Source organism: Phyllostomus discolor, chromosome 3 (genome assembly GCF_004126475.2).
Source record: "Phyllostomus discolor isolate MPI-MPIP mPhyDis1 chromosome 3, mPhyDis1.pri.v3, whole genome shotgun sequence".
In the NCBI taxonomy this organism is placed as follows: Eukaryota; Metazoa; Chordata; class Mammalia; order Chiroptera; family Phyllostomidae; genus Phyllostomus; species Phyllostomus discolor.
In genome coordinates, this window is record NC_040905.2 from 181,321,824 (window position 1) to 181,349,696 (window position 27,873).

The 27,873-nt window shown below is 46.4% G+C and overlaps 1 protein-coding gene across 6 annotated transcripts in view; it reads left to right on the plus strand.

The window, feature by feature from the left end:
- DAPK1 (death associated protein kinase 1) overlaps positions 1 to 27,873 on the plus strand; it is a 179,047-nt gene that overhangs the window by 106,541 nt on the left and 44,633 nt on the right. For all 6 annotated transcript variants that reach the window (XM_028508241.2, XM_028508222.2, XM_028508230.2 and 3 more), the window contains exons 4-15: positions 16,929 to 17,067; positions 18,875 to 19,004; positions 19,173 to 19,221; positions 19,309 to 19,335; positions 19,821 to 19,973; positions 20,345 to 20,390; positions 22,587 to 22,676; positions 23,162 to 23,254; positions 24,703 to 24,822; positions 25,284 to 25,382; positions 26,217 to 26,315; positions 27,690 to 27,788. In XM_028508241.2, the coding sequence (XP_028364042.1) occupies positions 16,929 to 17,067; positions 18,875 to 19,004; positions 19,173 to 19,221; positions 19,309 to 19,335; positions 19,821 to 19,973; positions 20,345 to 20,390; positions 22,587 to 22,676; positions 23,162 to 23,254; positions 24,703 to 24,822; positions 25,284 to 25,382; positions 26,217 to 26,315; positions 27,690 to 27,788 (1,144 nt within the window). The remainder of the gene's footprint in view (positions 1 to 16,928; positions 17,068 to 18,874; positions 19,005 to 19,172; positions 19,222 to 19,308; positions 19,336 to 19,820; positions 19,974 to 20,344; positions 20,391 to 22,586; positions 22,677 to 23,161; positions 23,255 to 24,702; positions 24,823 to 25,283; positions 25,383 to 26,216; positions 26,316 to 27,689; positions 27,789 to 27,873) is intronic.

The following is a 27,873-nucleotide window of genomic DNA, read 5'->3' on the forward strand; positions in this document are numbered from 1 at the left end:
TTTTTTATCTCATGCTCTTTTTCCTCAAAGGTCATATGCCCATCACAGATTCTTAAAAGGGAATACATTTTTTAAGCATCGCGCCTTTGTTTTCCTCATTTTTCACTTCTTTAAAAATGTCATTGGAACGAGGAAGTGCAGACGTTTTCCAAGACTAGGAGCCTTGGTTCTTTTGCAGGTGGGAGCTCTCTTCTTCCGGGGCAACTTGCCCAGCAGGAAAGCTGAGTTCATCCTCCTCTTGCAGCCGTGGGCACTGCGTCCCTCTCTGAAGGGCTAGCAGTTGCCTTGGTGCTCTTGGGCATCCATGTGTCTAATGCACACTATAGGAGTAGATCACTTTAAGTTACCTTTTAACCTTCTGCTTGCCACTGAAAGATTCTGCTGAAGCTTCCTAATTTGCAAAATTCCTTAATGTATGCACAACTCAACTAATTATCATATCCTAATATATTGGTATCCTGACAGCTCTATCTCTTGGTCTTTCTCTGGAGCCCCACAATTGCTTCTCTGCTTGCCTATTCAACGTCTCTACCCACGTGGATCTCTCCCAGGTACCTCAAACTTATTATGTCCTGAACTGAATTCCCAATCGCCCCTCCCCTGCCTGCTTCTCCCCTCTCCTTCTCTAGCTTCATTTGTGGCACCAACATCTTCCTGGTGGCCCAGACTGGAAGCCATGGCAAGACCCTTGCCTCTTCCTCCTTGCCTGACTCCCCGCTGTGCCAATCAGCCAGTCTGTCATTAGGTCCTATGGGTTCTGCCTCTGAAGGAATTCCTGAATCTCTCTCTTTATTATCATTCTCATATTTTTCCCCTGGTCCAGGATCTCATTAACTCCTCCCTGAATGATAATAACATCCTCTAGTTTCTCTCCAGTCCAACTCACCCCCAGATTTATTACAAAATAGCCACTTCTCTTGCTGAAATATCTCTGACGAATAATCATGTGAAAAGAGTCTCAATATCATTCATCATTAGCTATCGCTACAAATCAAAGCCATAATGAGATCACTTCACATCCACTAGGATGGTCCTAATAAAAAAAGAGGAGCAGTATTAAGTTTTGGTGGGGATTTTGGAGAAATTGGAACATTTCTCCAGAACATTACACTGCAATGTAATTACTGTAATGTAATATAAAATGGATCAGCTGCTGTGGAAAACAGTTTGGCCATTCCTCAAAATATTCAGCATAGAGTTACCATATGACTCAGCATTTCCACTCATTAGACTATGCCCCAGGGAAATGGAAATATATGTCCACACAAAAACTTATACGAGAACTTTATAGCAGCATTTTTCACACTAGCCAAAAAGTGGGAACAACCTAAATGTCCACCAACAAAATGTTGTATAGCCTCAGAATGGACTGTTACTGGCAAAAAAAAAAAAAGAATGAGGCGTTAATACACACTTCAACATGGATGAACCTTAAAAACATTATGCTAAGTGAAAGAAGCCAGTCTCAAAAGACCACACATCCTATGATCTGGTTTATATGAAATGTCCAGAACAGACAACTCCACAGAGACAAGAAGTAGATTAGCGGCCCCAGGGCAGGGGGGTGGTGATGGTGTAGAATGGGGAGTGGCTACTAATGGGCATGAGGCTTCCTTTGAGGATGGTGAAAATATTCTAAAATTAAACTGTGGTGATAGTTGCACAACTCTGTGAATATACTAAAAACTGTTGAATTGCATACTTTAAATTAGTCAGTTATACGGTATGTGAGTTACATCTTAATAAAGCTTTGGAGAGCATTTCTGGTGGCCCTCCTGCCTACAGAATGAGGCCCACGATCCGTGGAGTGGTGGTAGATCTTTGAACCCATGTCTAGCTCCTTCCTTATATTCAGCCACTTCTCCTCTCTGCCCCTCATGCTCAACCCACAGAGAATCATCTTGACCAGAATTTGCCGTGTTCTCAGGCACCCCCAACCCATTGTTTATGCTGCACCCTCCACCTGACATGCCATACCTTGTCTGCCTAGAGAATTGCTACTCATTTGCCATAGCCCAGCTCTCACAGATTTAACTGCTTTCTTCTGTATATTTTTGTCACCTTTTAGAAATGTGTTCATTATAGCATGTTTCTCTCTCGCATCGGTGTTTCTCTCCCTCACTTTCTCCCTCCCTTCCATTCTCTCTAAAAATAAATAGAATCTTAAATTTTAAAAAACAATCCAGTCTCATCTCCATCTTTCTTAGAGGCCTCTGGTGAGCGTGGCTCCTGCCCTTGGCCTCCTCTTCCAGTTCCAGGGTGTCCTCCCCTCCTTTTCCCTTCCTCCTAGGAAGTGCTCAGCTCCATGGCCCTTCTCTGCCTTATTCCCCATCTTCTGCCAGTGGCCAATGGGGAAACTGAAGTGGTCCCAGAGCCTCACCACCTACTGAGTGAATGCCTACTCTCTCACCTTTCCCTCTCTTCCTCCCCCAGCCTTTCTTCTTAAATTCATCCCAAACTCAAGGGAAGGACCACTCTGCTCTATGCCTCTTTTAAATTACAGGTTCCACAGTTTGGGGGTAGCCAAAGAATGGGCAACACCATCCTTCAGGTTGGCTGGTACCCCTATGTGTTGGGCCAGGGGTCTTTCATCCAGGATTTCCTGGTTCTTAACAACAACCAGCAGCCTTTATCTGAGCCATTTGAGCACAGGGGAATAAAGCCGGTCAGCAGTGGGAGGGGTGGGTTCCTGTGCTTCCCCAGATAATAGCCTCCCCTTGTTTCCACCTAGACAAGACAGATTGAGTTAGGAATAAACCTGCATCTTTGGCTGTCCCTGCTTGGTTTACTTCCCACGGCCTTTGTCCTAGCACCAGTTATAATGACCCAGGCTGGAGAGATGTCTGGCTGCCCTGGCTTTTCCGTGTGCCCCACTTTTGATTGGCCTAGTTATTTCTGTGGGTCTCCAAAACTTGAAATGAAGCCTTAAAAGTAAAAAGAGGCTTAGTGTATGCTGTGGCCAGTCTTGCTGTTAGGTTTCTTCTTTCCCTGTGTATAAGGACCTTCCTTCGTTCAAGAGCTCCACGTGGGCTGATTGGAAGGCGGAACTACAGTCTGTCCCTCAGCCCCTTCTCCGCCTGCACACACTCGCCCACCTGTTGCCTCTAACAGTGCTGTCTTCCCTTTTGCCACATCATGCCGTGCTCATTGCACATGGTCGTTTGTTCAGAGCACTGGAGTAAGTGGGCGAGGCCATTTGGGGCTGGAGGGGACCACCTTCAAGGTCCAGCCAGGCACTTCTGAGCCCCGTACAGACACTTGAGGGCCAGGGCTCCTGTACTTTTGCACACCGGTACCCCATTTTTGGTAACCCAGTTGGCAGGCTGAGCCACTGAACTTCAGGGCACCATACCCAGAAGGCCATGTGTGGTCTTTCTGGTGAGCTTGCTGTCCCCGAACCAGCCCAGCCAAGAATTGCTCCACTTCTGGGCTCACCTGTACCCAGCATTCCTCCATTTTCTGGACTTCCAAAACTTCCTAGAAATAAGACAGACTTTACGGTCAGCCTCTTGCAACACCTTCCTAGTCAGGGTGGCATTTCTTAAACATTCTCCAGACTCCATGTCTTTATTAAAATGAAGGGCCCAAGCCCGTCTGTAGTCCTGAGGATGCTGACTAATGTGGGACCCACCTCATGCCCCAGGTTTGAAATCCACCTGCATTCCTAGCACAGGTAGCTGAGGATCTACTCTGCCCTGGGTCCCTTTCTAGCACACTAGCACCTGCTTTTTTCTCATCTGAATTAGTTTATAATTTCTCCAGGAGTGGATACTTTTGGCTCTTCCTCTCTTCCCTCCCTTCCCTCTTCCCCACCTCATTAGAGTTCCCCATTAGAACCAAGGCCTGGGTGGCTCCTGATCCATGCTTCTCAGCACTCTAGCCCAGAAACCTCAGGGTCTCCGAGCATCCACGGTTGGCTGCCTATCTTGTGCCCTATCATATCTTTCTAAGGGAAGCCTTTGGTCTCCTGGAATTTTGCAGGAAACACATTGAGCCGTTGCTCTGCAAAGGTTGTCATTCTTGCTGTCTTACACTTTTCTCCTGTTTCCCTTCCTGAATTGATGGACTCCATTGCTTTTGTTTCTGGGAGGTTTCTGGAAGATTTTTTTAAGAGAGAGAGGGGAAGGGAGGAAGAAAAAATGAGAGAGAAACATTGATGTGAGACAGAAACGTTGACTGGCCACTTCTTACATGCACCCCGACTGGAAACCAAACCCACAACCCAGGCATGTGCCCTGACCAGTCACTCCTGACTTTGAATCAAACCAGTGACTCCTGGCTTTGTGGGAAAACATCCAACCAACTGAGTCTCATCAGCCAGGGCTCTGGAATCCTTAAACTGATTTTATCCATTGGAATATTTTTATGTTACCTCCCCCATCCATTTCTCTTTCCCATGCCCTGCCTCTCTTTATCCAATACAGAAACAAATGCAAGTGGAGAATCAGAAAATGAGCAAATGCTTCAAGGTGGGGGTGGGAGGGCTGCTGCTCACATTAATCCGTTGTAGGTGTGATGACCACCTACATAAGACATCATGTAGGCATGACCTGTCACCGAACTGCCTGAGCAGCAGGCCTTGATCACCCAAAAAAACAACCATCAGGCTTTTCTTCTCCAGAGAGTTGGCTCTATCAAAACACGGCTCTGAACTAATAGCATATTTTCCAGACTTGCAATCATTTTGATCTAGTCAGTGGGAAGAGGGCAAATAGATTCTCTTCCCTGAAAGAGAAAGAGGGAAATGAAACTGTTTTTGATTTGTTGGCTTATTGCATAAATGCCTCATTGTATTCCACATAAAGCTTCTTCAATTTAAAACAAAATAAGGAATTTTTTTCCCCTTAGTGTCATGTCTAGCTGAGAACTGCAGCCTCCTGTTTGAAAATCTGCCTCATCAAACTTCAGCTCCCTCATTTGGCCTTGAGTTTGAACATGCAATCATTCAGTAAGGGGTGTTGATAATCTTACCAGGGGGACCACTTGGACTAGAACGCTGTCACTTACTAGGCTTTGTCCACGACTACTGCCTCCTTCCTAACTAAGCCGTGTGGTCTGGTCCCACGTCATGCAGTGCCTGCTGGTATTGACAAGTCATGATGTACTTTCTGATTACCAATCCAGCATTCTGTTTCCATCTCAAAGAAAGTGGTGATTCTGCTGTTTCACTGTGAATGAAAGTGATTGCTTTAAAATCTTCACTTCTTTTCCAAGAAGTCTGTACTTTATTCCAGCCTCACAGATTCATCAGTCCTTCATGACAATAGGAGACCAGATTTTTGAGGCAAGGGACCTTTGGGGGATGCCAGCTTATCTCCAAATGTGGTCCATTTCATGAGCCTAGAACCTTTCTTTTCTAATTGTAGCTGGCATTCCAAACAGGTTTGGTCCCTTCTGCACAAAGCATACAACCCTAAAAACATGTAGACCAGCAATCCATTTGTTCAATTTCCTTGTCAGTTACAACAGTCTGCCCTCTGTGCATCATGGAGGCCCCTTGTCCACCTGGATGCAAAGGAGCTGAAATAAAGTCATTAGCTCTTGGAGAGTGTAAGGGTCAGGCAGAACTGTAAGGTGCAGTGTTTACATGGTGGGCTGGAGGGTGGGTTGGGAGTGGGAATTTCTGGGCATCAAAGTGGAAAGATTTTTGACATTTCCTGAGCAACTACTATATGCCATACTCTGCGCTCAGTGCTTTTCATTTTATCTCATCTAATAAAGAAGCCACAAAAAACATCAGCCTCTTTAGAAAGAAAGCTTGGCCCAAGGACCCAACCTCCTAAGATAAGGAGGTAAAACATTCCCCCTTATTTCTAGAAGGGGATTCAAGCAGCTGTATTTTTTCTGAATAACAATTACCATTCACTGAGGACATTTTTTATGTGCCAAGCATTGAACTAAGCACATTATAGACATTTAATCTTCACCAGAGCCCAAGGAGGTAGGGTTCTGATCCCTGATCTCGTTAGTTTTTGCTGCATAACAACTTCAGAGCTGAGTGACTTACCATGGCAACAGCCATTTGTTTTGATCAGGTGTGGGCAGGGCTCTGCTGGGCTGGCTCATCTCCGTTCCCTGCAGCATCAGCCGGGCTACTGGCTGGGCCCCGGATCACACAGCTGGCACGTACATAGATCCGCTGTGCTCTGCTGTTTCTAGACCCTGTGATGTTCCTGAGTCAGCCGGAGCACCTGACCGACCTCAGCCCAGGTTTCTATACCTCTTCCTGCCTTAACTGGGCCTGTGATGTCAGTGTGTTCACCATAGCTACTGGGACCCAGTGAAGCAGATTCTAGAAACAGTCCTCAATCGCTTCAGCTGTGTTTGGCATTGACTTTTAAGACAACCCTGGCAGAATCCTAGGCTTGAGAAGAAAAGACCCAGAGAGGTATATGAGAACCATCTTCAGAGATGGGGAGGGTGATCAGGCAGGTCACAGAGTGACCAGTGTTCTGTGTCTCACATTGTTTGTGAGCAGGGCTTAGCAAACTACAGCCAGTGGGCCAGAGCCTGGTGCCCAGTTTTGCATAGATCTTGAGGAAAAACAGTTCCACATTTTTAAGTGGCTGAAGGAAAAAACAAGAAGAATATGTAGTAGGGTCAAATAGTTGCAACAGAGACTGCATGGCAGACAAATACTGTTATAGAAAAAGTTTGTCCTGGAAGGCAGGCTCAGGACCTGTGTTACCAGAGCTAGATTTCAAGTCTACACAAGAAGTAATTTTCTCACCATAGTTGTCCCTGAGTGGGAACAGCAGCCCTCAGATGAAGGTTATGCGGGCAGATGGTGGTACCTAGGATACTGCAAGTCAGTGGTGTTCTGGTAAATGTGTAACAGTGGTTCTCCAGGCAAGAACAGCCATGATTTGGCCCTGAATTGTTGTGGATCAATTGGTTGGGCATCATTCTGCAAAGCAAAAGGTCACCGGTTCGATTCCTCGACAGGGCACGTGCCTGGGTTGTGGGTTTGGAACCTGGTCAGGGCACATACAAGAGGCAACCAATCAGTGTTTCTCTCCCTTCCTCTCTCCCTCCCTTCTCCTCTCTCTAAAAATAAATAAATAAAATCTTTTTAAAAAGAAAAGAAAAGCCCTGCTTTGTAATGTTTGTCTGTTCCTATGATACAAATCCCACCACGGCTAATTTCCAGTTCTGACGTGATGTCACTGGAGGCGGAGTCGCGAAGAGATGCAGGCAGTTGGCTCCGCGGCAGGCTCAGGGGATCACCAGTGGGTAATCACCTGCCTCAGGTGGCTCCCAATCTAGAGATGCACAGGGATTTGAGAAGGAACAGTAGTGCTGGAAAAAAACACTTTGAAATTCCATTCGCCTATCTGGGCCCACAGGCAGCCGTCGCGAATACCTACGAGCCCTATGAGCCCAGAAAGATTAAGTACCTGGCTATGGATCACGGAGCTGCTAATTTCCACCTGCTATTTCATTGTCCTCATGTTTGGTTTAGAAAATCTCAATTTCTACAAAGATTGATAAGTTTGACTGCATCCAAGTGTAAAAGTTCTGTTCAACAGAACATCACTTCAAGCAAAGTTAAAAGGCAAGTAACAGATGGGGAGAAAACATTCGGAATACAGAAGAGATCAAGGCTTATAGTATCAGGAAGAGGTAAGGAACATCTATCAATCAATTAAAATTAAAAACAATGACGGACCAATAGAAAAATGGACAAAGGCTGTGGGCAGACAGTTTATACCCACTCAAGTACAGATGGTCCATAATCCTGTGAAACAGTATAAATTTTGCTACAGAGCAGGGAAATGTAGGATAAAACAGTAACTCATTTATTTTACCCTTCAGATTAGTCCAGAATGATAATACCTAGCAAGAGGCTCTGGAGACTCAGCACATTCCTTAAATACATAAAAACCATCCTAACTGTCAACCCAGAAATTCTGTATTGGGGTATATATCTTCAGGCTGAGGCAAAAACCTCACACCCTTAGCGGATGCAGGTACACCAAAAAATCATTGCCTCATTGCTTGTGATAGCAAAAAATGGAAAACATAAATGGTCAGATAAACTCCGATCTAGACATCCCCATGAACATCAGGCAGCCGAGAAAAGTAGGACACAAGAGCTCTTGACCAACCATTGCTGGGGTGAAAGAGCAAATTACAGAATAGCGCGTACAGTCTGATGCCATGTATGTCCTTAAAACATCCGTAAACTGGTGCCGTGTGGTTCACAGAACACACATACAACGTTGGAAGGGATGTACACCGTGTTCATAATGGGATATGCATTTGAGGAGGTAGGGAGGGGGAGGGCTGGGAATGGGGCGGAGGGGGCTAGTCAGAAGGGACTTTCGTTTTATATATGGATGTTTTTGTTTTTCTTTGAGATAATATATTTATGTAATTCTTGCGTAATATTTTTAAGAGACCAAATTAGAGCTCAGTTCTCCCCGACCGGAATGGAGCGGGCGAATGGTCCATCACCCTGGTAAGCCCAGGCCCTCCAGGCTGGCCCTTAGGGGCCGCGTGTGGGGAAGGAGCCCCTGGGTGTGCAAGTCGTTTGGGCCCATGAAACTGAACTTCCCTGTGGACTCTCTCTAATCCCCTCTGTCCACACAGGCCTCAGTGTTCCCTTAACAGTTGCTTAAGCTAAAAACCACTTTTTTCTTTAGTTTCCCATTACGCAATTGAGGCTGGACAGAGACAAGTTAGATACATCTTTATTTAATAGGAGGGAACAAGAGTCACAATAAATGGGTGCTGTTGGGCTGGGGTGGGGGGGGCTGGCACTTCCTTCTGCTGAGCCCCAGCCCTCCTCCCCCCACACCCTCAGGGTGACCTTTCCCCCAACCCTCCCTGCGGCTCTGAGGCACATCTAGATTCCTCTCAGTCCAGACTGAAGGGAGGGTTCAGAGAGAGGTGTTCTCTCTCCCACAGACCCGGAGCCGCAGCCCAGCTTCTACCTTAACTGTGTCTAGTCCAAGTACCCACCTCTTCCCCAGGGGTTTTGGCCCCAGGAATGTTCACGCATTTCAGGAAAACTCTACTGTTTGTTAACTGTTATCTGTGGAAGTCAGGTTCTTGCAGTGTCCGAAGGAAAAGAATTTCCCGAGACCCTCATGGGAGGATGGGGCTCTGTGGTGTGGTTTATTGATGATGCACAATTAAGGGGGTTCCCTCCTGACTCCCCAATGTCCCATCTCCGTCTCTCTCACCATGGAAGAAGTCCAGTCTTATCTAACGGGGCCTGGATGAAGGCCACTGCCCAGAGTTTGTGCTCCATAGTAAAGTGCAGTCCAGCCCGGCATCTGGCTGGCTTAGCGTGTGTGTCCAGCTGCAGCCAACTGCTGTACTGCGGTTATTCAAGCTCCCTCCTGGAGGCCATGGGCCATGTGGCCATAGAGAGAACAGGCACATGCGCTGTGGGAGTGCGGGTCATAAGCAAGAGAAAGGAGAGCTGCTTTGTTACTCTGGGGTTATAACCAGGAGCTTGAGTTTGTGACGGACCCGGGGACCCGGTGCTTTCTCAGAGTGAGCAATCAACTTCCCAGGTTTTTGTGGACTTTGGTTGGGTTTATATCCCCTCACCCCCTAGTTAGACTGACAGGCCTCTAGCGAGCATCCAGCAGCACTTCCCCCAGCGCCCCCAGCAAGCGGGTATAGAAGGTGGGGAGGGAGGCGTGTCAATCCCCTTGGCGAAGCAATGCTCTAGTCCCCTGGGGCATAAAGCTGTGGCTTTCTGACTAGCAAGCAGGCTTACCATGCTCCCCAGTTTATTAGGCTCAATGTCTAGTTCCCTTTGCTCCCCTGTTCTAGCCACATGCCGGTAACATAACCACAGGCACATGTGGCCTCATTCCACTGTTAACGTGACAGCCACGTCAGAATCTCACACCAGCAGCTAGCATCTGGAGGAGAGAGAGAAAGACAGAGAGTAGCTTCAGGGGTTTTTCTCACCCTGTTGCCTGTGGGGAAGAAAGTTAAGGCATTTACCTTGTGCTGTTTATGCCCCTATCCCCATTCCGCCCCCCAGTAGTAATAGTGAACAGTAGGTGTTAATGCCCCCATTCTATAGACACAGCAGCTGTGCCTCAAAAGGTCACTTCACCTGCTTATCTGAGTCAGAGCCCAGATTGAAACCCCAATGCCTGCCTCCAACGCCTTGTAACCTTTGAGCGATGTTCTTCCCTTAGGGATTTTGTTCTAGAAACCTTCAGAAGGCTCCCGCCTGCTTTTTGCAGAACCTCACTGGGGAAGATGAAAATGAAAGGTCACTTCTCCCATGAATTTTGAGTGCTGGGCTTTCTTTTCAATGTGAAGCCCCAGAACTCCTTTTAAGTTGTTACTTGAATTTTAGGTGAAACAGATAGAAAACGTATTTTTCACAGACATCTTGCATGTTGGATTCAAAGGAGTGTTAAGCTTAGGGATTCCTTTGATAGTTTGGGGGGAATTTGAGGACAACACAGTATATAAACTAAGGCCTGTGTTCCCAAACCCCTGCCTACTTCCGGACCTTACAGTCACGTCAGTGTCACAACTGTGGAAGGGAGAGGTCAGGCCTCATCTTCCCCTTTAGCTTCCCCAGCTTCCATTTTACACTCTTCCCCTAGTCCTCAGTTACCCACGGAATTTAAATTAGAATGGGAGAGGTGGGAATGTAAAAGATGCCTTCAGGACTTCCCCAAGATGAACAGGATAGAATTGCCAACACACTGTGAGGACAATGGAGCACTGAGTTTCAAGTTCGGGTTTATTTGGAGAAGCTGCAGGCACTTCCTTCTGCTCACACCTCTCATGGCAGCCACCAGGATAGTTATGTTTAAAAGAAGAATCACTGCCCTGGCCGGTGCGGCTCAGTTGGCTGGAGCGTCGTCCTGTAACCGAAAGGTTGCGGGGTTTATTCCCAGGCAAGGCACAGGCACAGGTGTGGGTTCAGTCCCCAGACCAGGCACGTGAGATGCCCAGGGCAGGTGCAGGGGGTCCCCAGGTGCGTGGGCCCAGACAGGAGGCAACCAATTGATGCTTCTCTCTCATGTCAATGTTTCTCTTTCTCCCCTCCTCTCTCCTTTCCTTTGTCTCTAAAAGCAATGAAAAAGGGTCCTCAGGTGAGGATTAAAAGTAAATAATGAATGAATGCATGAATGAATAGAAGGATCATCTCAAAGGACTGAAGGAATCACTTCAGGACTGGAGTAGATATGCGTTGGTCACCCACATCTGTGTGACCTGAATTTAAAAGCTTATAAACAGTGCACGAATGAACCCTTCCTTCGGAGGGGAACCTGAAAGCAAGACTAACAAAAACACTAGCGGATTGTAATCGTCCTTCCCTTTCCTTGTTTCCTCTTTCTGAGTTGCTTTAGCCATCCTTTAACATTTGGTTTGCAGCTTATGAGCAATTACTACCTGTTATGGATTGAATTATGCCCCTCCCCCCCACAAAAAAATAATAGTAAGTTGAAGCCCTAACCCCAGTACATCAGAGTGTGACCTTGTTTGAAAACAGTCTTACCAGATGTGATCAGATTAAAATGAGGCCGCCAGGGTGGGCCCTCATTCAGTGCGACTGACGTCCTTGCAAAAAGGGGAAATGAGCGCAGACACAGACGTGCACGGAGGGAGGACCAAGTAAAGAGACGCAGAGATGAGTCTGTGTGGAGGTGGGGGTTTGGAGTGATGTGTCTGCATCCAAGGAATGCCAGAGGTTGCCAGCACCTGCTAAAAGCGAGGAAGAAGCAAGGAAGATTCCCCTCCAGGTTTCAGAGGGAGTGTGACCCTGCTGACACCTGGATTGAGGCATCCGGGACCAAGAAACAATGACTCTGTTGTTTGAAGCCACCCAGTTTGCTAGTGCAGCTCTAGCAGACTCGTGTAACTGCCTGCACCTAACCCTTATAAAATAGACGTTTGGGATAAAGTGAGGTGGAGAGTTTCAGTTCACCTGCCGTAGGTAGAAGGACATATTTTCCGAAGGTGGCTGCAGCAGCACCATCGCCGGGCCTTCACGTGTGTCTAGACCCTGGAAATTCCTAAATCTTCTTTCCGTGAATCTGGGTGGGTTTCGGACTCACTTGGGGTGCTGTGTGACTTCTGAGGCAGCTTCTGCCCTGCTTGCCAGAGCACTTGCCTTGGAGCCGTGGGCTGCAGTGTAAATAGTTCCCTTGTCTTGAGTCGGCCGTGCTGGGAGGACGCCCACCTAGTCCAAATGGAGACCACGTGGAGGTGCCACCTGGAGAGAGATGCCCAGACCACTCCCAGATGCTCCAGCAGTCCCGTAGGTTCAAATTCAGCCACTCTCTGATGGTACCCCCATGGCAGACCCTGAGCCAGAGCTGCCCAGCCAACCCTTCCTGGATTCCTGATCCACAGAAACCTTAAGAGGCTCAAAAAAAAATGTCATGTTTCAAGCTACTAAATCTGCTATACAGCAATAGAAAACAGGAACAGTTAGCGTACTCTGTGCTTTGCATTGGTTGCTCTCCTTTAATTTTAATTTTGAAAATGTATTGCATTATTACTCCAGATTAAATTTGTATTTAGAGCAGATGGAATACAACCACAAAAATCTCAGTGGCTTAACATGAGGGCATCTATTTCTTATTTACTCAGAGTCCCATGCAGATGTTACAGGGCGGGTTGCTGTCCCTCAGACAGTGACTCAGGGATCCACAGTCTTCCATCTAATGTCTCTGCTCTCCCCTGGTGCCCCTTGGGGCCTCTGCTGGGTCATCTGTGTTCAGGTGACCGGAGAGAGAGGAGAGAGAGGGGAGAGGATCATGTGGGATGTTCCAGGAGCCAGGCCTGGAAGCGGCACACGCCACCTTGGTTCACATTCCACTGGCCAGAGCTAGTTTTGGATTCCAGGGAGCTGGGATGTGCAGATTAGCTCTGCATGCAGGAGGGAAAGGTGAGTTTGGTGGGAGCATAGGACTAGATCTGCCACGCCCACACATGGGCTTATGAACCTGAGAGATCAGCTTCTCAGTGTGGTCCATCGATGTCAGGATCACCTGAGTAACTGGTTAAAATGCAGGCCCTGGGACTGAGTCTGCACCTCAGTAAGTGGGTTCTAAAAAATTGCATTTTTATCAAATTCTCCCAGTTATTGTTATGTACACTAAGGTTATTTAGAAAGACACTTTACCCAGTTGTTCAACCCTTTCATTATACAGATAGCAGAGTCCGGCGCAGTGATGCGATCCATAACTTCTTTTCAGTCACCCGCAACCTGAGGCCAGAGCTGGGGTTGGGACACCCGTGTGCACAGGCCCATCCAGTCTCCTTGCCATGTCACCCAGGGTCCGGTGTCATAGCAGGCCGCACGTGGGTGTGCCCTGGGAGTTCCTGAATTGTTCCGCTGGCCCCCAATTTACCAACCACACATGCTCGTTCTGTGACACCCAGTGGGAAGGTCAGCCCAACCCTGAAGCATCAAGTCTGCCTTGAAATGGCTTGTCACGTGTGGTCTGTAGCCCAGAGTCTCCTGAAGTTTCCATTATGACCAGACCCAGCTCAGAATCAAGTCCCGTTATGTCTTGCACAGTTCCTAGCAAGAGTTAGGAACCCTGAACAGTGTCTTATTTTAGAAACTGGAACCCCGTGATAATTCCTCTTATGTCACTCCAAAGGCCCACTTTGTTTTTAAAGCTGTAATGTGTCCTAATTACAGTCTGTTACGCTAGCTCTTAGGGGAGGCATTGGTGGGAGGGAAAGGAATGGAAGGAGAGGGAAACTTCATATTTTCCAGCTCTCTTGGCAAAAACAACCAATGCTTATTAGCATTCATTTCACATAATTTCCATGATAATGCTATAATTTAAAACACTCTGACTCAAAGACCTAATAAAGGAGGTTAAGACTTACTTTCTAAATTTGCCACACAGATTGCTCATCTCTGTCTCTCTCCGTCAATCCTCCTTCTCTTCAACAAAATGTAAGATCCGGAACAAAGAGGGAGAGGCAGTGCCGCGGTTCGCCCAATCCCCTTGTTGACTTTGTTTGGCTCGTCAGCGGCAGCGCTGTTGAAGCGTTTGCATTCTGGTTCTGAGCATGCATGTGAAAGTGCCGATGTGAAAAAACCTGCAAGTTGCTTTCTACCTTCTGAGATGGGGGGGTGGCTAAATAGGGATAAATTGTCCAATGATGTTTGTCGTGCTCCCCAAACCCTGGTTAAAATCACTTACTTTCTATTACTTTGATTAATGAGTCTAACGACTTTGTAAGTAGAGGTTCCTGGCTGAGTCATCTGCCTTCTCGTTCTGATGTGCAGGAGGATGCGTGGGTACTTAGGGAGTTCGGGGCAGCAGGAACCCAGCGATGGGTCCGGCCCCAGTGACGGGGACTCCCCTAAACCTCCGGACGTCTGGCTGAGTGATTTGGCTTCCCGGATAAGAGATGGTGTGGACCCCATCATGAGTGACGTGAGATTTGAACAGGACTTGAGAGCAGGGCAGACGGAGAAAACTAGAGATGACCCGGGCCTTCTTTCTCTCGGTCTTGATCAGGCCCTGCCACTCTGCGGGCGGGTCCCTCCCTTGGGGGCTCCAGGGCTGTTCCTGGTTCTCGCTTCTATGGCCAGGCAGCACCATTGGAGTCGGGTTGCTCAGCACAAGAAGACTGAATAAGGGGGGCAAGAGGTGGCCACATCAGCCAAGACAGAGGAGCAAAGGCCTGGCCTGGGGCAGCTGTGGAGTTCCTAGGAAGGACCTGAGCCTCCGCACTGAACCAAGCTGTTTGGGTGCCCTCAGAGTCTCCCCAAACCCAGGCAGCCAAACCCCAGTTGTTTTTCCATGTCAGGAAACCAGCATTCTGTGAGCGAGGGAGCATGTGGAAGACCCTGGAAGTGGGGCAGAGAGGGGCGAGGCTGGGACTGGGCAGCATAGTCACAGGAGAAGCCCCTCCCGGGAGTGCAGCGGTCTGGCCACACCGGTGGACTTGAGTGCAGAGAGGGGAGAAGCAGGACGGGACTTTCACATTGGAGCCTGCCCCGGGTAGGGGCCTGGCCCGCTGCAGGAAAGACGGCTTCCTTCCTTCATTGTAGCACCAGTTCCACTGCTGGGCCTCAGCCTCCTGCCGGACCTGCTGCCACTTGCTCTGTGTATATTGTCTTCAGTCCTCAAAACCCTGAAGCTAATCGCTCCTATTATCCTGTGTGGTGAGAAAAATGAGGAGGCTCCGAGAGCAGGACTCAACTTCTGGCTGCAGAATTAAGATTTGAGCCCGAGTGCCAGCTGGGGGCCCTCGGAGCCGTGGTCACCCCGAGCACTGGCCGCCAGCACCAGAGAGCACAGACGCAAACGGGCGCCGCAGCATCTGTCTCGGTGTTGGTCGGATGACAGTTTCCCACGTTTCCTCCTTCTTGTTTCCTACAGTTGGAGGTTCCCCTCTTCGTTATTGTTGGTGGTGAGAGGGGTCAGAACATAGAAAAGTGAGAAGCCAAGGGTTCACGGGATTGTGTGGGAGCCAGTGCAGGGCACGTACACGGTGGGGAGGGGAGGGCGGCGAGGCCCCAAGGCTGCAGGCAGGCAGGCCACGGCCCCAGGAGTGTCGCCAACCGCAGGCCTGTGCCACCCGCGGGGCTCCTGGCCTTCCTGGCTGGCCCTGGCCGGAGCACATCGCGGGTCTGCCAGAGCCCTCTGCGAGGGCCCCCGGGGTGGAGGAGTCCCGTGACCCCCTGGCTAACCATCCCAACGTTAAATATCAGAGGGAAGTCTTGCTGCAGAGGCTGGCAATTAAGACTTTGAATAAGGGTCCTTGGTTGTCAGTGCGCTATCAGTCACCTGGGGTGTCTGTTTGAAAATGCTGCGTTTCCTCGCCCCCACTCTAAGAAATCCTCAGGCAGCAGTTTGGAAGTGAGGCCCCGAATCTGCACTGTTAACACAGCCCAAGCAATCCTGACCCCCTGGACCCTGGACCAGGCTAAGGAAGACACTGACTTGGAGGGTGAAGGGGAGGATTCTGAAACTTTTCTTTAAGAAAACAGCTTTTTTTTTGTCGTTATTGTTTAATCTCATGCGCACCAGTTGTAGATGTAGGTATAATGTTTATGGAGCTGTCTTGCCGAAAGAAAGATAATGAACACAGCAGTTATGTGCATAATTGCAGTTAATTATTATGTTGTAAATGTATGGTTAAACGATAAACATTAACTTATAAAAAGTCTTATTAAAAGTTCCCTGTTATTTGCCATTAATCAGGGGAGTTTGTTCATTTATGTCTTGATAAAAATGTTCGGAGCTCTTGCCGTGTGGCTGGGGCTGTGCGAGGAGGTGGCAGGTGGCTGGGGGCTGACCTCTGGCCTCCAGGCACCCACAGTCTGTCCAGGGGACTGAGCTGTGCATTTCAATTTTGTGTCAGTTTTTTCTTAGTCCTTAAGGTATCGGTTAAATTAATTACTATGATTTTTATAAATATATAGGGATTTGCATATTAACAAATACAAAAGAAAAATCCTTATCAGGCTATATATTATGATTTGAGCCCTTAAAAAATTGGCTAACATACAGAATATGAACTTTCCAGGTACTCTCTGGTTGAGCTAGGGAGATGTATTTTTAGTACATACTATACAAAGTTGGCTTGTAGTTTTGTTTCTTAGTCAGTGACTTAAGACTTCACCTCCAAGTATGTTTAATTAAAATGTTTTAAGGACACATTGATATCCCCCCAATGATGGGACATTGTCAGCCAGAACATTGTCATCCTCTGCTTCCCCACCTCACTTGCGAACATAGCACCGTTAGGAAAATGGTACCCAGGTGGTTTCAAGCACAAACGTACCTGAATGCAGATTTCTCACCCAGTGATGAGAAGCACGGAAAGTCCTGATTCTGTGCTTAGCATGGCCTAATGCTGTTCTCTTGCCTGAAATTCGAACGTGCCAGTAGTCCGCAAGAGAACAGATCAGTCAGAAACAGAATTGTCATCAATAACCTCGGCTTCTTGCTTTCCAGTGTTGCAGGTGGTGAGCTATTTGACTTCTTAGCTGAAAAGGAATCTTTGACGGAAGAGGAAGCAACCGAATTTCTCAAACAAATCCTTAATGGTGTTTACTACCTGCACTCCCTTCAGATTGCCCACTTTGATCTTAAGGTACGTTGCTGAGTGGTAGCTGGATAGAAGCTGATAGAAACCACAGCACTGGCCGTTGAGGCATTTGAAAGAGATACTTGTGCCATGCCTGTGGGTTTAACACACGGAATTATCCATGTAAATTAGCAAGTGTATAATGCATGCCTTCTGCAGAGACTCCTAAGTTTTTTTGTGGAATAGAGGTTTACAATTAACAATCACATTCAAGAATCCCTGGGGAAACACCTGGGGGTCTTACCAGTAAGGTCTTTAAGCAAAGGAGCTACTGTTGGTGATGGGACATTGTCAGCCGGGAGTGCCTGCTGTCTTCCTGGCCTCTATCCCCCTGTGGCTGCAGGGCATGTAAGATAGAAGGTACCTTGATCTCTGCTCTTCCTCTTGATGCAAAGGCTGATGGGCCAGGCTCTGTCACCGGCAATCAACCAAGCCAAACTCCAAATCTGGCTAAATAGGGTCATGCCTGGCTGGAGGCAGGGCATTATGGGAGAAAATGTCATACTCCCAGCCATCACAGGGGTTATGGTCTCTTTGGGAAGGTAAGGCACCCATGAGCAACAGGAAGGGACTATGTTAAGATTCAAGGTACAATCCAAGGCAGTGAAAAGACTGTCGCAAAGCCGTGTGTGATCAATGGCCAAGGGAATGATTCAGATCATTGGAGCTAGGATGGGACTTTAGAGGAGAAAGGATTTCATTCATGTTTATTGTAGTGAAGCTGTCAGGACCCCATCTGGATCCCCCCAGTGCTCACTGATACACACCCCACAGACTGTTGTTGCAAATACCCATGGCTCACTGCCCTGGGAGCGGGAAATGCCCAACAGTGAATGCCCACAGTGGCAGCTCTTAGCAGCGGAGGATGCGGAGATGGTGGGTAAACACCCTAACTCCCTCCTGCTTTAGTTGGAAGACTCTGAGTGCTACTTTTTCTCCCCAGTTTCCTAAAGGGATGACACTCCATCACTCCCACCTTGATAAGACACCTTGTATCAGCTCCCTTCCATTGCTTGTCCCCCCATTTCTCTACCAAGTGGCCCCCACATAAGCAACTTGCACCTGAATCCCCATCACAGGTCTACTACTAGGAGAACCTAAACCAACACATTTATTGTTCCTGGTGTTTTCTTGCATGTACCCTTCATACCTATTCTCCAGTTGGTTTTTCAGAGGAAAAGAAGGACTATCCAACCACTTTGTCCTCAGCAGAACATATCATGGCTGCTATTTTTTTTAATTACAGTGAGATAAAGGTAGCATAATTCACCATTCTAACCATTTTTAAGTGTGCAGTTCAGTGGCATCAGTATACTCACAGGGTTGGTTATACAACCATTACCAGTAAGTTCTAGAAGTTCCATTTCTAGAACTTACTGATCTTCCCACACTGAAGCCGTGTATCCCTGACACGGGAGCTCCCCATCCTGCCCGCACCCCCTCCCCTGGCGGCCACCATTCCACTTTCTGGCTCTGTGAACTTGCCTGTTCCAAGGACTTCATACAAGTGAAGTCAGGGAACATTTACCCTTTCTTATCTGACTTATTTCAGTTAGCATAATGTCTCTAAGGTTCTTCCATGTTGTGTCATGTTTCAGAATCCACTTCCTTCCTAAGGCTGAGTAACCTTCCCTTGTGTGTATCTACCGCACTTTGTCTACCCATTCCTCTGTTGATAGACACTGGCTCTGCAGCCACACCACCCTGCATGCCCCCGATCTTGTCTGATGGACACTGGGTTCTTCCCACCTGTCTGTCACTGTGAATATCGCTGCTCTGAACATCGCGGCAAATATTTTTCTTTTCCTTTAAGCCCGAGAACATAATGCTTCTGGATAGAAATGTTCCCAAACCTCGGATCAAGATCATCGACTTTGGGTTGGCCCATAAGATTGACTTTGGAAATGAATTCAAAAACATATTTGGGACGCCAGAATTTGTGGGTAAGTTTCTTTGCTTCTGTGGTCATTTGTTTCTCCTAAACATTACGTTGGCAGAATCTCCCCAGCTGTAGCATCATTCCCCTGTTACGTGTTCCTGATTTCTATGTGTAGATACTACCTGTTGGTTCACTGCCTTCAAAAACTAAGTATGCATTTATTTCCCCTTAGCTCCTGAGATAGTCAACTATGAGCCTCTCGGTCTTGAGGCAGACATGTGGTAAGTAGTGCGCCCTTGATGTTGTCATTTTCCTGGTTTATCATATTGTTCTTCTGACGTTTGTTTTTGTTTCTGTTTTATGTCTAGGAGCATTGGGGTAATCACCTACATTCTGTAAGTACCAAAATCCACAACTTGTATTCTTTCCCTCTTTCTTTGAGACCGTATGTTTTACTAATCAGCCATGTTGATCTCTTCAGCTTACACGTGCTTTTTACGTAAACATTCATTTTACACCCCCAGGACACGTTCGGTTTATACTAATTAGACATTTTCTCCTAATTCAAAATGAGCCATCAGAAACTGCAGCATAATCACTGGAAGAAAGCATGTCTGTCCATCACTGAGAAAATCAGGGAGGGTTTTCTCTTTACCTACTAGATGCCATTCCAAATTAACTTTGTAAAGGCATCCTTTGCATTAAGCTGAAGCTTTGGGGCATGACATTTAAAAGGCCCTATAAAATGTAATAGAATTCTACAGTGACTGTGCAAGCGCCAGATTACAGTCTATTCCCCACTCCCCTTATCAGCGATCATGGGGATGAAATGACCGCACGAGAGATAATTGCTCATGTTCTGTGCCCACTTTATTAACAGCCTCAGTGGGGCCTCACCATTTCTCGGAGACACTAAGCAAGAAACGTTAGCAAATGTATCTGCTGTCAACTATGAATTTGAGGAAGAATACTTCAGTAATACCAGTGCTCTAGCCAAAGATTTCATAAGAAGACTGCTCGTCAAGGATCCAAAGTGAGTGTCCATTGTCCCGGAAAGGTGCTCAGCCATGGCCTCAGCCAGACCAGGGTTAGTCTCTGTTCTGTGCATGTGGCCACGTTGCTGAGACCCTGGTTGTTGGCTCCTGCAAAGGGAAGTGTGCCATGTGAAATGCCTCCGAAAATGCAGGCAGGGACCTTTGTGCCTGCTTAGTCAGTCCTGCAGGCTGAGTGAAATGGTCACACAAAGACTGACGTTGTTTCCAGCTTGCTTCCATGGAGCAGGCCCCAGCTGCATTTTCTAGAACTTCTGTTTTGTAGGCGCAGCCAGCATGGAAACAACTGTGAGTGGTTGCTTCTAAAGTCACAGTGTTCTTTTTTCTTTCACTTTCCCCTCTCCCCACAAAGGAAGAGAATGACAATTCAAGATAGTTTGCAGCATCCCTGGATCAAGGTAAGTTGTGCATTGTGATTGCCTTGGGTATGAAAGGGCATCCTGAAACCCATTTGTTCTGGGTCATTCCTAGTGACTGTGGGTTCCAACCACAGGGCACCTCTGCAGTACTGTGTTGCTGCTGGTGCCGCATTTTAACACAACTAACAGATGAAAGTATGCTAATGATAACAGAGGGGGAGAGGACAACGCTGTCATAATTCAGGATTATAAACAAGGAGCTGAAGGTCAAGTCTATTCAATAGCCATATTTGGTTTGACCTGTGGGATGTTGGCCCAAACAGTATTTTTTTAATTTAAAATTAATTTCCAACATTTAAATATATCAAATCTGGATTTCCAAATTCTTTTGAACAGTTGGAAGATCTTCCAAAACTGAGCCCTCCTTCCACGAGGCCACCAGAAACTTGGCACAGCCGCCTTTGTGCCGGGGCCCGTGGCTACCCCCTTGCACGTTGCACCCTTACATTACCTACCTGTCGGCATGTAGAGTAAGGAACTGAAGTTGCTATGGATGAGAAATAAAGGGATCCTATGGAAAGTAACCTCACTGGGTGATCCAATCACAAATTCCTACCTGGGCAGGTCATAGTGGGGTAGTCATGCCCCAGGAATATAACTTTTTTTACTTATTGCTTAATAAATCTATTAGCATGGCTAATTCATAGAAGATATGCAATAACAAAATGTGAAAGTATTTATACATTATTTCTTTCAGTGAACCTGGCCATTCTATTGATTAGTCAATAGTAGTCTTTCAATTTGCTGACTAATCAAATATTATATATTGTAAATTATAGCTTTAACAGGTACATAGGAGCAGAAGAAACAGAAACAACATGTTGGAAAGCAAATTCACATCTAGATGTTTTTAAACAGAGGGCAAAGACATACTTCTACAAGGTGGTGTACATTGTAATAAGGTGCAGAACCAGTGTATCTGGTGAATCTAAAGTAATCATCTCATGAGAATGTCTTCTGTGGAGGAAGGTTTACCGTAGAAACATGGTTACTGGGCCTGGCCCAAGTCTGCCCAAGGTCTGCCCAAGGCCAACCCATGGTGTGTGGGTCCTTGACTTTGTGTAGGAAAGATTTCCCAACACAAGTGCAGGTGACTGTGAGGATGCGTTTGTTAAAGTTGGGACAGTGACACAAGGAAGGGCTTAGCATACAGGAAGCAACAGGAGAGCCTGGGCTGGGCTGCCTTCGCTCACTGGGAAGTCAGAGAAAAGAGGGCCTTGGGGACAGCATCAGGGGATTAGCCTGGGACACACTGCCAGCTGCCCGTTGCCAGGCATAAAGCTTTTTTATGACAAGGTTTATCTTCACCTTAAGCAAGCCCTGTCCACTGTTGCTGTGCATCTGTGTTAACACATCTTTGACATAAGGGGTAACCACCTTCAAGAGAGCACATATCTTGTTAGCTCTCCTGTAATCTAATCCCCTCCTTGCTTTTGCTCATCATCATGTAATCGTCCTTAATTTCATAAAAGAAACTGAATCTCTCATTCTCCAGAGCATTTGAAATCTTTCTCCCCAGCATCAATTTGGTTCGAATAAACTCTTATAAAATTAAAAAAAGACCTAAAGTTCCTTCAGCTAGAACAGAAATGCCTAAGAGCAGAAGATCATGGCAGTTACAGAATAAAGTCATGGAGCCAGTAACAGACCATGATGCAGGGACTTGCCCTACAGAAGCAGGTTCTATCTGTTCAAGGTCCTGGCAGTTGCCTGGGCTCCCATCTCTTCCTCTCAGAGGTAGAGCTGCTTCCTGAAAAAGATGCTGTAGAAGGCAATCTAATGCCATCAGACAGACTGAATTCACGGGCCTCTGAGGTCCCTCGCAGTTCTAAATTACTTGATGATATTCAAGTTCAAATGCCTCATAAGATGGCTTCACCATGCACCTTGCCATTCCCAAGCTGTCTTATGGAAAGTTGTAATTCAGGTTAGCCCAAGCTCAACTTTTCAACTTTTCCCCAGAATCAAATCTGTATAGATTATATCAAACCACAAAAGTTAGCCTCTGCAGACTAGGTTCCTAGATCTTGCGTATTATCTCAATTTGTTTTGATATTTCAGCAAGGTGAATGTGTAAGCAAGCATCCCAAGTAAGGATAGGTTTCAAAAAGGTGTCATGTGACACATTTCTGTAATTTGAGAGCTCTAATTTTTTTTCTTGGACTTTCATTTTAGCCGAAAGATACCCAACAAGCACTTAGTAGAAAAGCATCAGCAGTAAACATGGAGAAATTCAAGAAGTTCGCAGCCCGGAAAAAATGGAAAGTAAGATTATGATATGGAGGGGCTTTACAAATTCTGTTTCCTGTTCATTTCCAACAATTGTGTGAGCTTTGATAGTCACATTATCTACCATTACCAGCTCACCTGAGACCAAGGACACAGGGCAAGACCATTGCATACCATGCTTCTCTAAGGGGGGTCATGCCAGGGTTTTGCTAGGGTAAGATCTAATTCCCCAAAGAATAAAGAACAAAATATCGAGAGGGAAGGGATGTAGGAAATCCAGTACTGTAGTTTAATAATGAAATGCAGATGGAGACTTTATTCTGTTGTCTTGGTTTATAACACCTGTAGAATTATTCTTTAAGCAAATATGCTCCATCATGCCTGCCCCTGAGCACTCCATGCTGTCAGCGGTGAATGCCATCTCAAAGGCTGTCATTTGCACTAGTTTGAGTGTTATTACCTGAGCTCTCTCTCATCCACTCCCCCTGCCTTTATTCATCCTCTTTTTCTTTTCTTTAAAGCAATCCGTTCGCTTGATATCACTGTGCCAAAGATTATCCAGGTCGTTCTTGTCCAGAAGTAACATGAGTGTTGCCAGAAGCGATGACACTCTGGTAAGCAGATTTGTTGGCCTTGGTGGGGCTCTTTGTTAGCACTGTGGACTCAGAATGTCTAGGTTGTTTGATTTGTTCAACAACTCAGAAAACCCAAAGTCATGTAAATGTGAGGCCTCTCCTTCCTCTGCTCAGGGTAGGGAGTTGGGGTGGCTGATTTGATGTACTCTAACCCTTCTTTCATCCTTTTTCTTTGTGTTTTAATTGGCATTATATCTACTCCCACCCCACTAACTCTGACACTACCACTCACCTCCTCCCACACACACAATTTGATAGAAGAGAAGCAGGCCAGTAGCAGAGGGAAGAGCTCATTTTAATTTTTATGAACTGAAATGAGAGCCTTCTATTGCCATTGACCTGGGAGACTTTTGGATTGTAGTAGTACAAAAGGGACAGGCAATCCTCCCGCTGAACACACATACACACCAGAAAATCAAGCAAAATGCAAGTAGGGCTTTCTGGTGCAATTGGTGGTAGACCAGAAGGCTGAACCCACTTGCTGTGTTGTCATTGCATTGATTGTCTAAAACCCTTGAGAGTGACTCCATAATTTTTCCCCCTTAATCCAAACTGAAACCTAATCACAGATTAACTCTTCAGATATGACCAGACATATTTGAATTCAACAAGACTTTCCTCTGACAATCAGACAACAGGGCTTTGTTAACACTGGAGGTACAGGGGACTCCAGGGAAAGCAGAAAGGGTGATTCTGTGGGAACCAGGCTACTCCTGTAACTGAATAGTCAGTGTTTCCTGAGTGGAACCCAGGGATTCCAAGGGCAGAATCACACATCAGCAGATACTAGCTCTTTATTTTCCCCCTGAAGTCAGTCGTTTCCCTGAGGCTTGAGCTCCAGTCTTCTAGAGTAAAGAGAGACAGGAAATGTTTAAAAGAAAAAAAGAAGCCCTGGCTGGCATAGCTCAGTGGATTGAGCGCCGGCTGCGAACCAAAGAGAATCGCAGGTTTGATTCCCAGTCAGGGCACATGCCTGAGTTGCAGGCCACGGCCCCCAGCAACTGCACATTGCTGTTTCTCTCTTTCTCCCTCCCTTCCCTCTCTAAAAATAAATAAATAAAAATCTTTTTAAAAAAGAAAGAAAAAAGAAGTAGGAGGGAAGCACATTAGAAGAAGGGAGAGGAAGAGGAGGGAGACTGCATTTGGGAATTGTGTGAGGGTGGCAGTGGGACCAAAGAAAAGATAAAAACTATTAATCTAAGTAAAATGAGGAGAATGATTCAATACTGTCCATTAAAATCATCCTGAGTAATCAGTTGGGAGAAATTATATTTATCGCAAGAAAAGTTGAAGGTAGAGCAGGGACCCAGGGTAGGGTAGGAACTCCAAGCAGGAAGACTTCCCCCCAGACCTCAGTGCTCATTCCTGTCCGTACCCTGCTGATCGTGAGGACGTGTTATAACGATCTCTTTGCCATCTCTCTCAAGGATGAAGAAGACTCCTTTGTGATGAAAGCCATCATCCATGCCATCAATGATGACAACGTTCCAGGCCTGCAGCACCTCCTGGGCTCGTTGTCCAACTATGATGTTAACCAACCCAACAAGGTCCGATGCTGTTCTGTCAAAGATGATAGAGGGTGGTGATCATGGTGACTGTGCACCTCCAAGTCCAGGGTGGAGAGACCCCCATCTGCTTCTTCGTGTTCCCTTCTGGTTGCAAACTCCATACAGTGGAAAAAAAAAACCACTTCTATTTAGAGAGTGAAGTGAACTTAGGAATAAGGTCTTTTTGCATTCAGGGTCTTTCTTCATACAAGGCCATTCCTCAGGAACCAGTTATAACTCTAACCATGAAGTTTTAAATCTACTCATCCTGCAAATGAAAATGTCACCTTTGATAGCGAATCCAAAAGAGAAGAGGGGCCCTGTTCTGACTGTCCTCCATCCCTGTCATACGGCAGTCCTTCTGCACCTATTGAGACATAGGAAGGTGTATGGGACAGCAGTGTGGGCCTTTTCTTTCTTGCCAAACCTGAAAAATAATATTTTTTTCTTGCCTGTTCCAGCATGGGACACCTCCGTTACTTATTGCTGCTGGCTGTGGAAATATTCAGATGCTGCAGCTGCTTATTAAAAGAGGCTCCAGAATCGATGTCCAGGATAAGGTCATAACTTTCTTTTATTGCAAATAAATTAATTTTTAAGTATTCCCAAATGTTTCTAATCCTAGAGGTAACAAAGAAAATAATATGTATGTTCCACTTTGGTTTCCTGTAAAGGAAGATGAGCTGCTTAAATAGCCTGGTCCAATATAACATATGTTAAAAAGAAAGGGGAAAACATCGATGTTTTTCTGGGCTGCTTTTGGATGTCAGCCTTCGCATGTGTACTACCCTAGATTTTTCTCCTCGCTGATCACATTTACTCAACAGTGTTATAAGATGTCACATCTGGAAAAGTTTTAATGGTCTAATTAATCTCAACAGAAATATATTTGCCTGCTTGTTTATTAGGGCCACAGAGAAGGAGGATGTGCTTTGAGGTAGAAATCACATTGAAAGTATAGACACGTTGATTGACAGCTGATAGTCATTACAATGGCTCTGTCACCAGCTTCTGTAGACTGTAACAGAACTGTCAAAGGACTAGAGCTGGCCCTTGACAATATAGGGAATTCTAACCAGAAGTTCAAATAAAAGTTTTAAGAAAAAATAAAGAAACTTTTTATTTTGAAATAATTTGAGATTCACCCCCCCAAAAAAATCTGCAAAGATAATACAGAGGTCCCTTATCCCCTTCTCCCAGCTCCCTGGAACATTAGCATCTCACATCACCTCGGTCCCCATGCAAAAATAAAAGAAATGGGGGTATTACTCCTCATGGAAGTTGCTTCTCGGGAGTTTGCCATCACATAGGAAGGGGACCAGAGTGTGGCTGAGTGACACACGCTCGGATCTGTCAGCTCTCTGGAAATGTGACTGCACGCTGGTTTCCTACAGGGCGGATCCAATGCCATCTACTGGGCCTCTCGGCACGGCCACGTCGATACCTTGAAATTCCTCCACGAGAACAGATGCCCTTTGGACGTTAAAGACAAGGTAAGGCCATGTCACATCTCTTCTCAGGGACGGGGGGGAGTCATAAAAGGCTGCGTTTGAGCATCGGCCTGCCATGCACGTCAGGACCCAGTGAGGTGAAGGATTTAGGACTAAAACCTTCCTACAGAGAATTTAATCTAGAAATGTGTTTTTCCCGTTGGCTTGATCTAATATTAAAATCTGCTTTTAGCTGAAATCTGCCAGATAGTTGCCATAATGTGGAAGCAGTGAATTGCCTTGCATGACTAACGTGAAAGTTCTATTAGAAAGACAACCAGAAAGAGACCTGACTCCTGACCCCTGCACCGACTCACCGTGTGCATGTCCCTTTCCCATTCTTTTCATTGTTGAAGTGGCTGGCCACGCTGCCCTTCCGGTCACCAACACTAGAAGGATGAATGAGACAATGTATGTAAAGTAAGACTTTTGGGGGCAAAGACGTTATAAAAATGATTGACCTCGCAAGATGCCTCGCTTTCACACTCATGTTTCATTCAGTCCATACCACAGCCCTGCACCTGCACCTCGGAGTCCTGCCTCCCCGTCCATTACGGATTCTCCTGAGCGGCCCTTCTTCACCTCTCACACCTGCAGAATAATCTGTCATGTTTGGTCAGAGCTGTCACCCATGGTTGTGTGGATTGTGCACTGCACCGTGTCTAAAAATGACATGCGTATCAAAGATACGTGAATTTATTAAGGCAGTTTTCTGTCAGGTGGCAATAAAGTGTCTTGTTTTGTTTTGTTTTAATCAGTTTACTGTGGCAGTTTTTTGGCAGATATAAGGAAAACACCTTAAGGAAGTTGCCTCTATTACGAATGCACTGAAAATTATTGTACAGGCTGAATGGTGATGTTTTAAAGTCTCTGAGAATATAAGAAATGAGAATCTAAATGTAGACAATGAAATCTGAAATGTGTTAGTAAACTAACTAACATTTACTAAACTAACTAAATACACATTTAGTTAGTAAACTAACTAACACATTTAGTTAGTAAACTAAATGTGTATAGTAAAACTATACATTTAAATATCTGCTGTGTGATGAACCTATTGTTAAGAAAGGGAGTTTCATGTTTAAAGAAATCACATAGAGCACCAGTAGTAGATAAAGGAGTGTTAAAATAGCCATCACAGACCAGGGAGAGCACTCCCTCTGGGGGTTTATGACAAACAGGAGGAGCCAGGTGTGTGGGTTTATCTCTAGCCGCGTGGTGGGCACTCCACCCTGGGGTCCCCGGCCCTGTCCCCAGAGGGGCATCTGGACGGAGGGGGTGGGCACCTCCCATGGGGAGGACATGGAGCCAGGCGTGTGTGGAGCGGGCCACCAGCCCATGCGTTCTGGTCCCCACAGTCTGCTGTTTCTTTTGCAGTCTGGAGAGACGGCCCTTCACGTGGCAGCTCGCTACGGCCACGCCGACGTGGTTCAGTTACTGTGCAGCTTCGGCTCCAATCCCAATTTCCAGGACAAGGTGCGTCTTGGTGGCTGCTGTCCTCTCTTCCTTCTGCTCTCTGCATGAGTGTCCAGGCAGACAGTGACACGACCCAGTCCTTTGA